The 12,311-nt window shown below is 42.6% G+C and overlaps 1 protein-coding gene across 1 annotated transcript in view; it reads left to right on the top strand.

The window, feature by feature from the left end:
• Nucleotides 1-12,311, top strand: part of LOC127806532 (uncharacterized) — a 75,368-nt gene that overhangs the window by 18,265 nt on the left and 44,792 nt on the right. Inside the window, exons 4-5 of the mRNA XM_052343895.1 lie at nt 4,325-4,423; nt 4,646-4,794. Of these exons, the coding sequence (XP_052199855.1) occupies nt 4,325-4,423; nt 4,646-4,794 (248 nt within the window). The remainder of the gene's footprint in view (nt 1-4,324; nt 4,424-4,645; nt 4,795-12,311) is intronic.

The following is a 12,311-nucleotide window of genomic DNA, read 5'->3' as shown; positions in this document are numbered from 1 at the left end:
CACAACAATACAACTCTAGTTATAGGGTTGAGGAATTATAGCATAGGAAAGATTGCCTATACAAAGTTTAGGAAAGTATCCTAAACTGATTTTAGCATTTTCTAAAAAACAAAGATTAGATCAGCCCCAAATCCTAGAACAAATAATTAGTTAACCTTCCTTATCCTTTCCTTTGCGTATCCTACGGGAATTATTATTCCCCCTCAAGTTAGTGACTAAATATCTATTATTCCCAGCTTGCATGTCAAGTCTTCAAACCTTCTAATAGCCAAACCCTTTGTGACTAGATCAACAAATTGTTTTTAGAGGAAATATAGGGTATATGAATCTAACTTGCTTCCAATTTCTCTTTTATAAAATGTCGGTCTATCTTGATCAATGTTCTAAAATGCGACCAAGGTGGCCACTAGGCGCGCCGCGATTAAGCCCTAGTTGGCACCCCTAGGTGTCGAGATCGATTAATCGGGCCCAATCGGCGCCTAGTCGCCTGGGTCGCGCGCGGCTTAGGCCGATTATCTCTCTCTCGTCGTTACTCTCTCTGTCTCTTGCCGCTTTCCCTTTCTTTCTCGTTTTCTCGTTCACTTTCTCTCGTTGAACCGATCTCGTTGTTTTTGTCTCTCTCGCCACTGATCTCGTTGTTTCTCTCTCTTTCGCTGCCGATTGGGTTGTTCTCTCCCACTGGTCCTTGCTTTTTGCTCGTTGCTGCAACAAGCAACAAGCTAACTTCCTCCTTGGCAAGTAGCAAGTTACAATACTTAGGAAAAAAAAGAAAAAAAAAATTGTTGTTAAATACTCAGCAAGCAGCAAGTTGCAACAAATTGCAATTGCTGTTGCTATTGCTTGTTAATCTTTCTTAGTTGTATATTTTAATTCAATGTTACTTATTCAAATACTTTAGAAAAAAAAGTCAAATGATGTCGGATGGAATTGGGGGTACGGAAATATCGTCCGAGGCCTCCTCAGTTCTTAAAAGGAAGTCAAATGCTAAGAAACAGAACAACATATCTGAAAATTACATCAAAATGTTAAAATTAAAAAAAAAAAAAAAAATTTTTTCTTAGTGCTGCCTAGGCCTCGCCTAGGCGCCCTAGGCGCTAGGCCTCCAACTAGCGCCTAACGCGTTTTAGAACACTGATCTTGATATGCTTTGTCTTGTCATGTTGCACAGGATTATGTGTAATACTAATAGCCGATTGATTATCACATAATAACTTGATTGGTCCATTGGTAGTAACTCTTAGATCCTCTAGAACAATCCTTAGCCATAGCAATTCACATAGACCGAGTGTCATGGCCCTGAATTCATCTTCTACGCTTGGTCTAGCCACAATACTCTGCTTCTTACTTCGCCAAGATATCAAATTCCCTCCTAGGAACACACAATACCTAGTTGTAGATCGTCTACCAGTTAGGGAGCCTCCATAATCAGCATCTGCTCTAATATCCAAATCATTTCCTGACCTGAACAAAATACCCTGCCCGGTGTAGTTTTCAGATAGCATAGGATCCTCCTCCTGCTTGCATGTGTTCCTTGGTTGGATTATGCATGAATTGGCTTACTAGGCTGATAGCAAATGTAGTGTTTGGTTTGGTATGTGAGAGATAGATCAAATGACCTGCCAATCTCCAATATCTCCCCTTGTCTACCGGTTGACTGTTAGGATTTTCTCCCAGCTTGATATTAGGCTCTATAGGGGTGCCAATTCCTTTGCCTCCTAGTAGGCCTGTTTCCTTTAACAAATCTAGGATATACTTGGTTGGGACAAAAAAATACCTTCCTTAGAATTGGCGACTTTTATTCCCACAAAGTAGTTGAGTATTAGAAGATCCTTAATTTAAAAAATTCTGGCAGATTTTCCTTTAGGAATTTCTATTCTTCAATATCATTACATGTAACACTTATATCATCCACATAAACTAGTAAAACTGTCTCCTCTGGATTTCATGTGGTCTTGGCTGCAGTTGCCTGAATAGATTTTGGAGAGGAAGAGTAGGGTATTTAATATAGGATATTCTTGTAACACTTAAATAATTACTCCTAAATAAGGCAATGCAACCAGCAGATGAGCGTTGAAGACACCCATTGGACGAATGTTGGAAGTCTCGAAGCAGATGGAGAGACTCAAATTATGGGGCAAATCAATTTAGATGGTTCCTATATGCCTATAAATACTGGATTGATGATGGCTTGAAGCATCAAGTGTGAAGCAAGAATCATAGTGAAGAAGAGAGGAGAGATTCAGTGTGCAAAATCAATGAGGAAGAGAGCAAGAGAGATATAGAAAGAGAAGATCATAGTACTGAGAAAAGAGGATAGAAGGAAAAGGAACTCAGTAAAGCTTCTGTCAGCAATGTGAAGAGAGGTAAGCCTTACCTTTTCTTTGGCTTCTCAGATTTTGCACCTTTAGTTGGGACTTTGAATAGTTTTTCTGGTCATTGCGACGGTTGTCAACCCTCCTTCGACCATCATCCAGTCCTTTTCTGATCATCTACAATTGGCAGCAACCAAAAAGGACTTTAGTTGGCAGAGTAGCCTTCAGTCTTTTGTGGTTCGTTGGAATCAGACAACTGTGGCCAATTGACCCAATTAAGGCCCTAGTCCAATTAGCAATTGACCCCACCATTTTAGAAGACTTTGAGCTATTTACTATTTAACCCTCAGGTCTCTATTATTTACTTAACCCCTTCCATAAATTAGCCCCTAAGTTTCCAAAAATGATGGAAAAGGGCCTTACTTCTGAAAATGACATAAATGCCCTTAGAACATCTCTAGGCTAGATTTTACAAAATTAGAATTTTATTGACATAGACTTATAAGGATGATTTAGGTTAAGGAGTTATTTGGAATTATATATTGCACATGACCTAGGTGAGCAGTTGTTTCTGTGATATATGCTTTGAAAAATTACTCCATGCATGCTTGAAATGTTTTGATAGGATAATTGTTCTGTGTTTGTTATGATACTACAAGTGTTGAAACATGAGATTAAATTGAGAACATGGATTACAGAATTGATATAAATGAAAGGAAATGGTGTTAGCATGTGGTTATATGATGTTATGTGGGATCATTGTGGGAAGACAAAGGGATAGTTACATAGTGATGACTGTGGTAGCTAGAATCCAGCTACTGATGCGGCTCAAAGGTGGTTTTAGTTTCTCAACAGTCAGGGAAGAGGCTAGGTGCATCCCTGGTGACCCCATTGAGTACTTGTGCTTATGGACCCAGGTTCTATCATGTGGCACTCTAGTACATGTGGATCAGCGGGTTACACTGACATGCCTACTGAATCTTGTGTTATTTATGTTTTATACACTGAAATGGGTATTTGACTCACCATTACTGCTACACCTTGTGACATGATTGATCTACATTACTGCATTGGGAATATTTTGAAATGACAACATTTTTTATTGTATTCTTATGAAAAAAATTCATTAGTTTTAGATATGATCTATTGCAAGCAGAATGCCTATCATTGAGTTGTGAGCAGCACTCCATCTAACATTTTCAGGTGCTCAGCATGGTTATGATTGGACTCAAATCAAGGGGATTTTTTAGCGAACTCATCAAAGCCATCTTAGTATTTTGTTGGACATACAAGACATTGTACCCTGGCTTTTCCAGTGTTTATAGATCATTGCTGGTTTTCAGTGATTGCGGTGATGGATAGATATTAGGTTTTGTTCCTTAAGTTTCAGGTTGAGGTTCATGATTGGTTGCACTACCCACGAGAGGGCCTGTGACAATTCCATTGATTGGTTGAATGGAATCATTCTCATTTTCTTTTGCTTTTGTTCTTCTTTTGTTTTCCTTTTTGTTTAGAGTTCACCCCTTTTAATAGAGGTTTCTTTTACTGATACTTTCTACTTATTATTGGATTGAGAGAAGGGACTGGTAACTTTTGGTCAAGTTTGTATGTTTAACTGCAAATTGTTTGAGGTTATTAAACTCGTGTTTAAAAATGTTGTAATTCACTCTTGTAGTTACATTCATTATTAGGTGATCCTAATATTTTGAAGACGTGGGCATCTTCTTTCTGTAGAAGCTGGGATTAAATCTGAACCAAATCTTTAAACTTGTTTAAATTTGAGTGATCTTCAAGGTTTTGGTTTCTTCACCCCTTTCTTAACCATATAGGGAAGTACTTTAGTATGTAGTACTTATTCCCAATAACTGATGATTTGAGCTCTAGATTGGATTCTTCCTCTTTGTTCATTTTTGTATGTGCCAGAATATTGTTTTAGTCTTTCTCAATTTGAAGCTTCATTTATTCCCTGCTTTAAAATGACTTATTTTTATCTTTAATTTCTGGATGAAAAGGGGAGATTCTTGCCAAACAACTTGCAAGTTTAGGAGCTAAACTTATTATTTCTGCTCGAAGTGTACCTGAATTAGAGCGTGTCAAGAAACAGCTTACTGGTATGTACTCCGTTAAGACCTCTAACCTCTTTGGCTCTGATATATTTCTTAACCAACTTCTCTCTCTCTCTCTCTCTCTCACACACACACATGCACGCTCACGCGCACGTGCACTCGCACATTCATTCATTCATTCTTTTCTTTTTGGTTTGGGGTTGGGGTGGGGATGGGATGGGATGGGTGAGGCAACTACTTCTTGATATATTACTGGAGTCTTTGTAGGTAAACATGCACCTGACGATGTGATGATCTTACCATTGGATTTGACATCTGGGGAAGATTCTCTCAGGGAAGCCGTACAGAAAGCTGAATCCTTTTTTGCTGGTGCTGGTGTGGATTACATGATCCACAATGCAGCCTATGAACGCCCTGTAAGTGAGAAATCCTGATAAGTAAAATGTAAAAACACTGTGAACATCTCTTACTATGCCAGTAACCATCAAATGTTGCTTAAGTCAGACAACGAGATCAGATTGCCCTGTATGTGCAAAGCAGTGAAATTGTTAGGTAAAATATATTGGAGATCCATCTCACATTCAGAAACATGGTTTATTCCTGCACTGATGGTGAAGACATTGCATGTCCACCTCATGTTCAAGAGCATGTGTTATAAAAGTGACATTACCAATATGTTCTATTGCTTTTAAGAGAAAATGTTGGTGATAGTTGCCTTACCAAATATGTATTATATTCCTTCCCATAATGTGACAAAGGTCAAATGGTGCCAAAAGTTCAATATATTTTAGACAATGGGCTTGGCTTAGTGTTTATCATTATCTCACAATGCTGTATGATACCCCGTTTAGTATATGAACATATGGATCTGTCGAGAAATAAGGAGCATTTTTACAGAATTATAGGTGTTGTTGCCAAAATACAACAATCTATTTTTAATCGTGGGAGAATACAATTTGTGTGTGGTTGATCACAAGAGTCTCGAGAGCGTAGAGTCTTATGAGTATTGAGGATCCTGAGAGTCTTAAGGGTCCTAAAAGCCTTGGGAGTCTCGTCACCAAAGTGTCTTGAGAGTCTAGTCACCAAAGTCTTGAGAGTTGAGGGTCTCGCCACCAAGTGTCCTGAGAGTCTTGGGTATGTTGAGTGACGGGAGACTCTCATGATCTTTTGAATGGGAGACCTGATGAGCAGGAGACTTCTTTGGATCTGACTGGAGGCTTTCTGATAACTGAGAGAGTCTTGATGATCGAGAGACCTATAAGACGAATACACGGTTAGGGGTTCGGGTGGGTGTCCCTACGCAAACCATCCGATACTTGAGTCAGTTTCTTGAAAGCATGAGCACAACAGTGTACTTAGAGTGCTAAAGAGAGCCTACCTGAGGTCGGAGGTGTGGCCTCCTATTTATAGAGGAGGGAGAGGGGGACACGTGGTGGCCATCCCGAGAGTCTCGTGGCCTATCCTGAGAGCCTCACAGCCCATTTTGAGAGTTTCGCAATTGTCCCAAGAGTTTCGCGGTCGTGATGGTGTATCCAAGGGATGAGATGTGAGTGAGCAACACCCACTTGGTGATTTGACCGAGTGACCTGGCTTCTTCATGCTTTGATGGATGAAAGAGAGAGAGGGAGATGAGGGTCCCTATTCACTCGGTCACATGACCAAGTGAGTCATGCTTTTGTGGGGGAGAAGAGACCCCGACCCACTCGGTCATGTCTTGTGGGGGAGAAAAGCCCCCCACCCACTCGGTTATATGACCGAGTGAGTCTTCACCGCTTGGTCTTGAGTGGCTCCCTTGCCTTTTCGTCCCGGTTCAAACCCATTTCTGCTCCAATGCTTGGATCTACTCCTTAATTGGATACGAGTGCGATTTTTATGGCATATCAATTGCTCCTACTCTTTCGACCGAGGGAATTGGATGAAAGAGTATTTAGCCTTGCAAAATTTTGAGTATTTTCTACCATACTTCTCTTGTATTTTGGAGGCCGTTCGCGTACAATCGTCTTTGATTTTCTGTATTTGGATGTGAACTCCTGTGCCTTTCTATTCCTTGTGCTCCTATAAATAGGGCCTAGGACTCTCATTCCTTTATTTGCTTCGGATACTCTTTCAGTTGTGGGTGATTTGAAGACTCAAATTCTCTCAAGTCTCGTCACATTTTTGAGTCTTGGCGCGTTTCTGAAATCTCGGCGCATTTTTGGGTCTCGGGGTCGTGGGATATCTACTCATTTGGTGAAATGACCGAGTGGTTGAGGACCCACTCGGTCAAATGACTGATGCTCTTCTATTATTTTTATTGTAGGTGTTATTCGCAATGGCCAACTTTACTTCTTCACTTCTTCTACATTAAGGCAAGGTAATCTCTAAAACCCTTTCAATATGCTGAGGAGAAGATTGAAACCACCCCCTAGCCCTGCGTGCATTCCCGAGGATACTAGCTCCCGGCGTTGCTTCGGGGACTTCGAAAGAGTTTATAACGCTACACCCTCGGGATATATGGTGAGATATCCACGCCCCAACGAGCTTGATCCTTCGCAAGTGGATGAAGGCTATCTAGGCATCCATTACGTGTCTTTCGAAGTGGGACTTCAGTTTCCTTGACCACCCTTCGCCATGAGTTGGCTGCGTGACTGCGGGATCGTCCCGGCCTAGCTTCACCCTAATGGCTGGGCCCAATTGGTGGGCTTTTCGATCATTTGTCATCAATGGGAAGTAACCTCCTCCTTGATGCTTTTCAACTGTTTCTATCAACTGCGGAAGGCTAGCAAGGACCGCCAGCTCTATACCTTCCAAAAGATATCCGACCTTGAACTGTTTGCCAATCTGCCCAACAAAATTAATCGGTTCGAGCATCGCTGGCTGGTGATAGAGCCCCCACCCAATTGGGATGCCCTTTTGTCTTGGAACTATGATGACGTTTGCCAAGCATGGTTTCCACCCCCAAAGGATGTCTGGGGCGTGTATCGTCGTATTGTAGATGCATTAACAGCACAAGGTGCTACTGAGTTGTTTAGCCTCTTGAGTTTGGGAAATTTCAGAGCTACGGGTTGGGGGATTGTAATGCCAACTGCTCCTCCTCCACCCTCTACATTGTCTGACCAAGAACAAAGCGATGAAGAAATGGCAGGGGTCGAGGAGGAGGAAATGGAAATGCTCGAGCCATCTTCGTATCCTCCTTTCAATCCTCAGGAGGAAATCACTCCTGAGGGTAGATTTCCTTTCAATATCGTCTTCATTGTATTTTTGTCGTATTACATCTTCTATCTAACGTTTTATGTTAGTTTTTGTAGAGATGGCGGGAGTAGGTAGACTGATAGAATTGTGCAAGCGCCACCGTGAGGAGGCACACGTTGCGGTAGTGGTCGGAACTTTTGCTCGCCATATTGAGGGATCTATTAGCTCTCTACCTCCTCGCTCTTGCAGGTCTGCAGGGGTCTCCTCCTCTGGGGTTGAAAGGCGTTGCCGCCCAAGGGGCGACCACTTGAACGTAGAAGTTCCTCCTCCTACTGAAAACCCGTCATCAATTCCTTCGTGATTGGAAGAAACCCCGGATGCTCCTTCTCGTGCTCCCAGTTCCTGAGGAGGATGAAGCTCATCCTCCTGATTTGCTGGAGACATGGCCTGAGTGGATGAGGAATGCCGAAGCCCTGTGATCCCCAACAAAAAGGATCGCCGTCGCCTTGACAGTGAGAGGTCGGTGGGATCGCCTCCTATCCTTCCCCTTCCAGGCGAAGTGAGGCATACGATGATTCTTGGGGACGGTATGAAGCTTAGTGGACGGGACTTTCAAGTTTCTACCGGAGTGCTAAAAACAGATTATGTTTCCAAACCTGGGATCGGTGCCCGTCTTATCTACTCCACCCCTAGAGAGCCTTCATCCACTTGCAAAGGGTCAAGCTCGTCGGGGTGTGGATATCTCACTATATATCCCGAGGGTGTAGCTTTGTAAACTCTTTCGAAGTCCCCGAAGTGAAGCCGGGAGTTAGTATCCTTGGGAATGCGCGCAGGGCTGGGGGGTGGTGCTAGTCTTCTCCTCGACATATTGAAAGGGCTTAAGAGATTACCTTGCCTTAATATAGAAGAAGTGAAGAAGTAAAGTTGGCCACAACGAACAATACCTATAATAAAAACAATAGAAGAGCATCAGTACGAGCGGAAGGGGGACGGGCCCTCGAAGGAAGCAAAGAAGACGAGGAGGAGCGAGCATCAATACACCCACTCGGTCATTTGATCGAGTGGGTAGATATCCCACGACCCCGAGACCCAAAAATGCGCTGAGATTTCAGAAATGCGCCAAGACTCCAAAATGTGATGAGAGTAAAAAATATGACGAGACATGAGAGAATTTGAGTCTTCAAATCACCCACAACTGAAAGAGTATCCGAAGCAAATTAAGGAATGAGAGCCCTAGGCCCTATTTATAGGGGCATAAGGAATAGAAAGGCATAGGAGTTCACATCCAAATGTAGAAAATCAAAAACGATTGTACGTGAACAGCCTCCAAAATACAAGAGAAGTATGGCAGAAAATACTCAATATTTTGCAGGGCTAAATACTCTTTCATCCAATTCCCTCGGTCGAAAGAGTAGGAGCAATTGATATGCCTTGAAAATCACACCCGTATCTAGTTAAGGAGTGGATCCAAGCATTGGAGCAGAAATGGGTTTGAACCGGGGCGAAAAGGCAAGGGAGCCACTCAAGACCAAGCGGTGAAGACTCACTCAGTCATATGATCGAGTGGGTGGGGGGCTTTTCTCCCCCACAAGACATGACCCAGTCAGTCATGTGATCGAGTGGGCGGGGGTCTCCTCTCCCCCACAAAAGCATTACTCACTCCGTCACATGACCGAGTAAGTAGGGACCCTCATCTCCCTCTCTCTCTTTCATCCATCAAAGCATGAAGAAACCAGGTCACTCAGTCAAATCACCGAGTGGGTGCCGCTCACTCACATCTCATCCCTTGGATACACCATCACGGCTGCGATACTCTCGAGACGGTCACAAAACTCTCGGAATGGGTTGTGAGACTCTCGGGATGGCCACCGCGTGTCCCCCTCTCCCTCTATAAATAGGAGGCCATGCCTCCGACATTAGGTAGGCTTTCTTTGGCACTCTAAGCACATTCTTGCGCTCACGCTTTCGAGAAACTGACTTAAGCATCGGAGGGTTTGCGCAGGGACATCCACCTGTGCCCCTAACCGTGCGTTTTTCTTATAGGTCTCTCGGTCATCAAGACTCTCTCAGTCATCAGAAAGCCTCTCGTCAGATCCAAAGAAGTCTCCCGCTCATCAGGTCTCCCGTTCAAAAGATCCCATCTCGAGAGTCTCGCGGCTCATCCTGAGAGTCTCGCGACCCATTCCGAGAGTTTCGCGACTGTTCAGAGAGTTTCGCTACCATGATGGTGTATCCAAGGGATGAGATGTGAGTGAGCAACACCTGCTTGGTGATTTGACCATGTGACTTGGTTTGTTCTTGCTTTGATGGATGAAAGAGAGAGAGGGAGACGAGGGTCTCTACTCACTTGGTCACATTACCGAGTGAGTCATGCTTTTGTGGGGGAGAAGAGACCCCCACCCACTCGGTCATGACTGAGTGGGTGATGTCTTGTGGGGGAGAAAAGCCCCGTTGTAATCACTTGTATTAGATTAGCTTTGGGTTATCTTGGGAGGGTTTTATGTTGTTAGCATTTGTATATCACTTGTGTTATTCTAAAAGGTTTGTTTCTAGAAGGGTTAGTTAGTGGTTTAAGTCCGGTTAGTTGGTTGTAACTACCAATTTAGTTAGCTTTCAATTTTACCGCCTTTATGATGTATAAATAGAGGTCGGGTGTGAGGCATTTAATAAGGGATTGTATTGTCTTGGGAGGAGAAGGTGAGAGGAGTATGCACAAGGTTTTACTTGAGAACTAAGAGGGTGTATCTTTGTATTCTTGGGTAAGCGAAACTTGCTGCAGTCCTGGGTATAAGGCTAGTGAGAGTTATAGTGCATGCAATCCTTAGTTTTCATTCAAGATAGTGGAGATAAGTGTCTCGGGCAGTCTGGATGTAGGTCTTGTTAAAGGACCGAACCAGGATAAATGTGTTGGTGTTCTTCTTTTCTTGTGTTACATTAATTCTTGCGGTATTAGAGAGTTGAGTGATTCTGTGAGAGAGATTTGTTGTGAGTGCGAGTGTCATTGAGAGAGAGAAAGCTGTGCGATTATTACAAGAAGTCCCCCACCCACTCGGTCATATGATTGAGTGAGTCTTCACCACTTGGTCTTGAGTGGCTCCCTTGCCTTTTCGCCCCGGTTCAAACCCATTTCTACTCCAACGCTTGGATCCACTCCTTAACTTGATACGGGTGTGATTTTCAGGGCATATCAATAGGATTTATGATTTATTGTTTTTCTATATAGTTATTGGTTTGTTTTTCAGTTGTATTATCTATTAGTGGGCTGAAGTTATGGCCCTCAAGTTGTGTTTTGTGTTCAGATTAGTAGTTAGGTAGGGGATCCTTAATTTGAGGAAGTGGGGAGTGCTTCTCCTAAACTGTATATATATTGAGTTATAAGCTGGAAATAAAATCAGTTTTCCTTGCCAATTCATAACAAATGCAGTTGTTGTACTGACAAACACGTGACTACTGATGTAGCACCCCCTGCAACCTGCCATGCCTTGCATGACCTCTGATGAATTATACCAAGCTATGCCATGTACAACCTAAGAGTGGTGTGCACTACTGGGGCACTCCCCTTGGGGTCTGTGACCAAGCATCGGATGTTTGTGACCAAGCATCGGATGACCTTTATGGCACCACCTAGCACAAACTACAAGCTCAAAAGGCAAGCCTGCAGGCCCAAGTAATGAAAAACTATAAATTTTAAAATTTGTAATTGTAAATTGTAACTTATTATTTGTCAAAATTTTGAGACAATTAGATTTATGAGTTATTTCCCCTGCTCCCTAAATGCTATTTTACCTTGTAGATGTAGTTCTACACTAAATCAGTCCGAAAAGACAAAAGATGCACTTCTGTACTTGAAAAGTGTGAGCAAGTGGGTTAGAGATGCTTATGGTAGAAGAGCTGTGCTAAGCACTTCTTAGAAGTAATGACCGGCATCAAGATGCTTGAAAAACCTTTGATTGAACTAGTGTAATGGCAGAGAATAAAGGTAGTGAGAATTCAAAAACCCTTTTCCATGAGGGAGTGAACCCTGTATAGAGGCTAAAGGTCTTCAATATGCTTGCACAAAATGAGTTTGGAGGTGACAGAGACAAATGGTGCTTTTCTCTTGGTCAATGAGACACAATGCTATTAGGAGCAGCACCTGCTTTGGACACTTCAGCCTTTGACAAGTTTGCAACCTGTGAAGCCATTACCAATGGAAAACTTAGTGGAGTTAGATGAGGAATACAGGTATTAGTTGGCAGGGGATTTTTAGGCAGCATAACCACAGATTTCATGGAAGATGGTTTTTTGGAATCAACAAAGTTTGTTTGCACTGCTTGCAATATGATGTAGCACATTGAATATTATTGTTTTGTAAGTGGCTGGATCTGTCTGGGTTTGTTGACGTGCAGGTTATCATCATCAGGTGCTTATGCAGTGTTAACATTGAAGCTCCATGGGTTTTACTGGACCTCTAGCCTTTAGAAAATCTTGGGATTAACCTCCGAAGGAAGTGCATACCATTCTGATTGTGATGGTAGAATCCTGTGTGACTAACGTATTGCAAAATGATTCCAGTATTGAATTAACTGTGCTTAACCAAGTTATGGCCTGGAAGAAAATGGAGTTGGAAGGAGGAGGTTTCATCCTATATCATCGTCTTCAACTGCACCTTGATGCTGATGATGATTAGGTTGCTTTCTATAAATTAAGAGGATTAAAATGCTTAATAACAAAAGTACTAATGTTGTGCTGCACAGAGAATGGCAAGTTGAGCTTTCAAGAA

This window comes from Diospyros lotus, chromosome 7 (assembly GCF_014633365.1).
Source record: "Diospyros lotus cultivar Yz01 chromosome 7, ASM1463336v1, whole genome shotgun sequence".
Classification (NCBI taxonomy): Eukaryota; Viridiplantae; Streptophyta; class Magnoliopsida; order Ericales; family Ebenaceae; genus Diospyros; species Diospyros lotus.
This window is presented reverse-complemented; position numbering and strand designations above follow the sequence as displayed.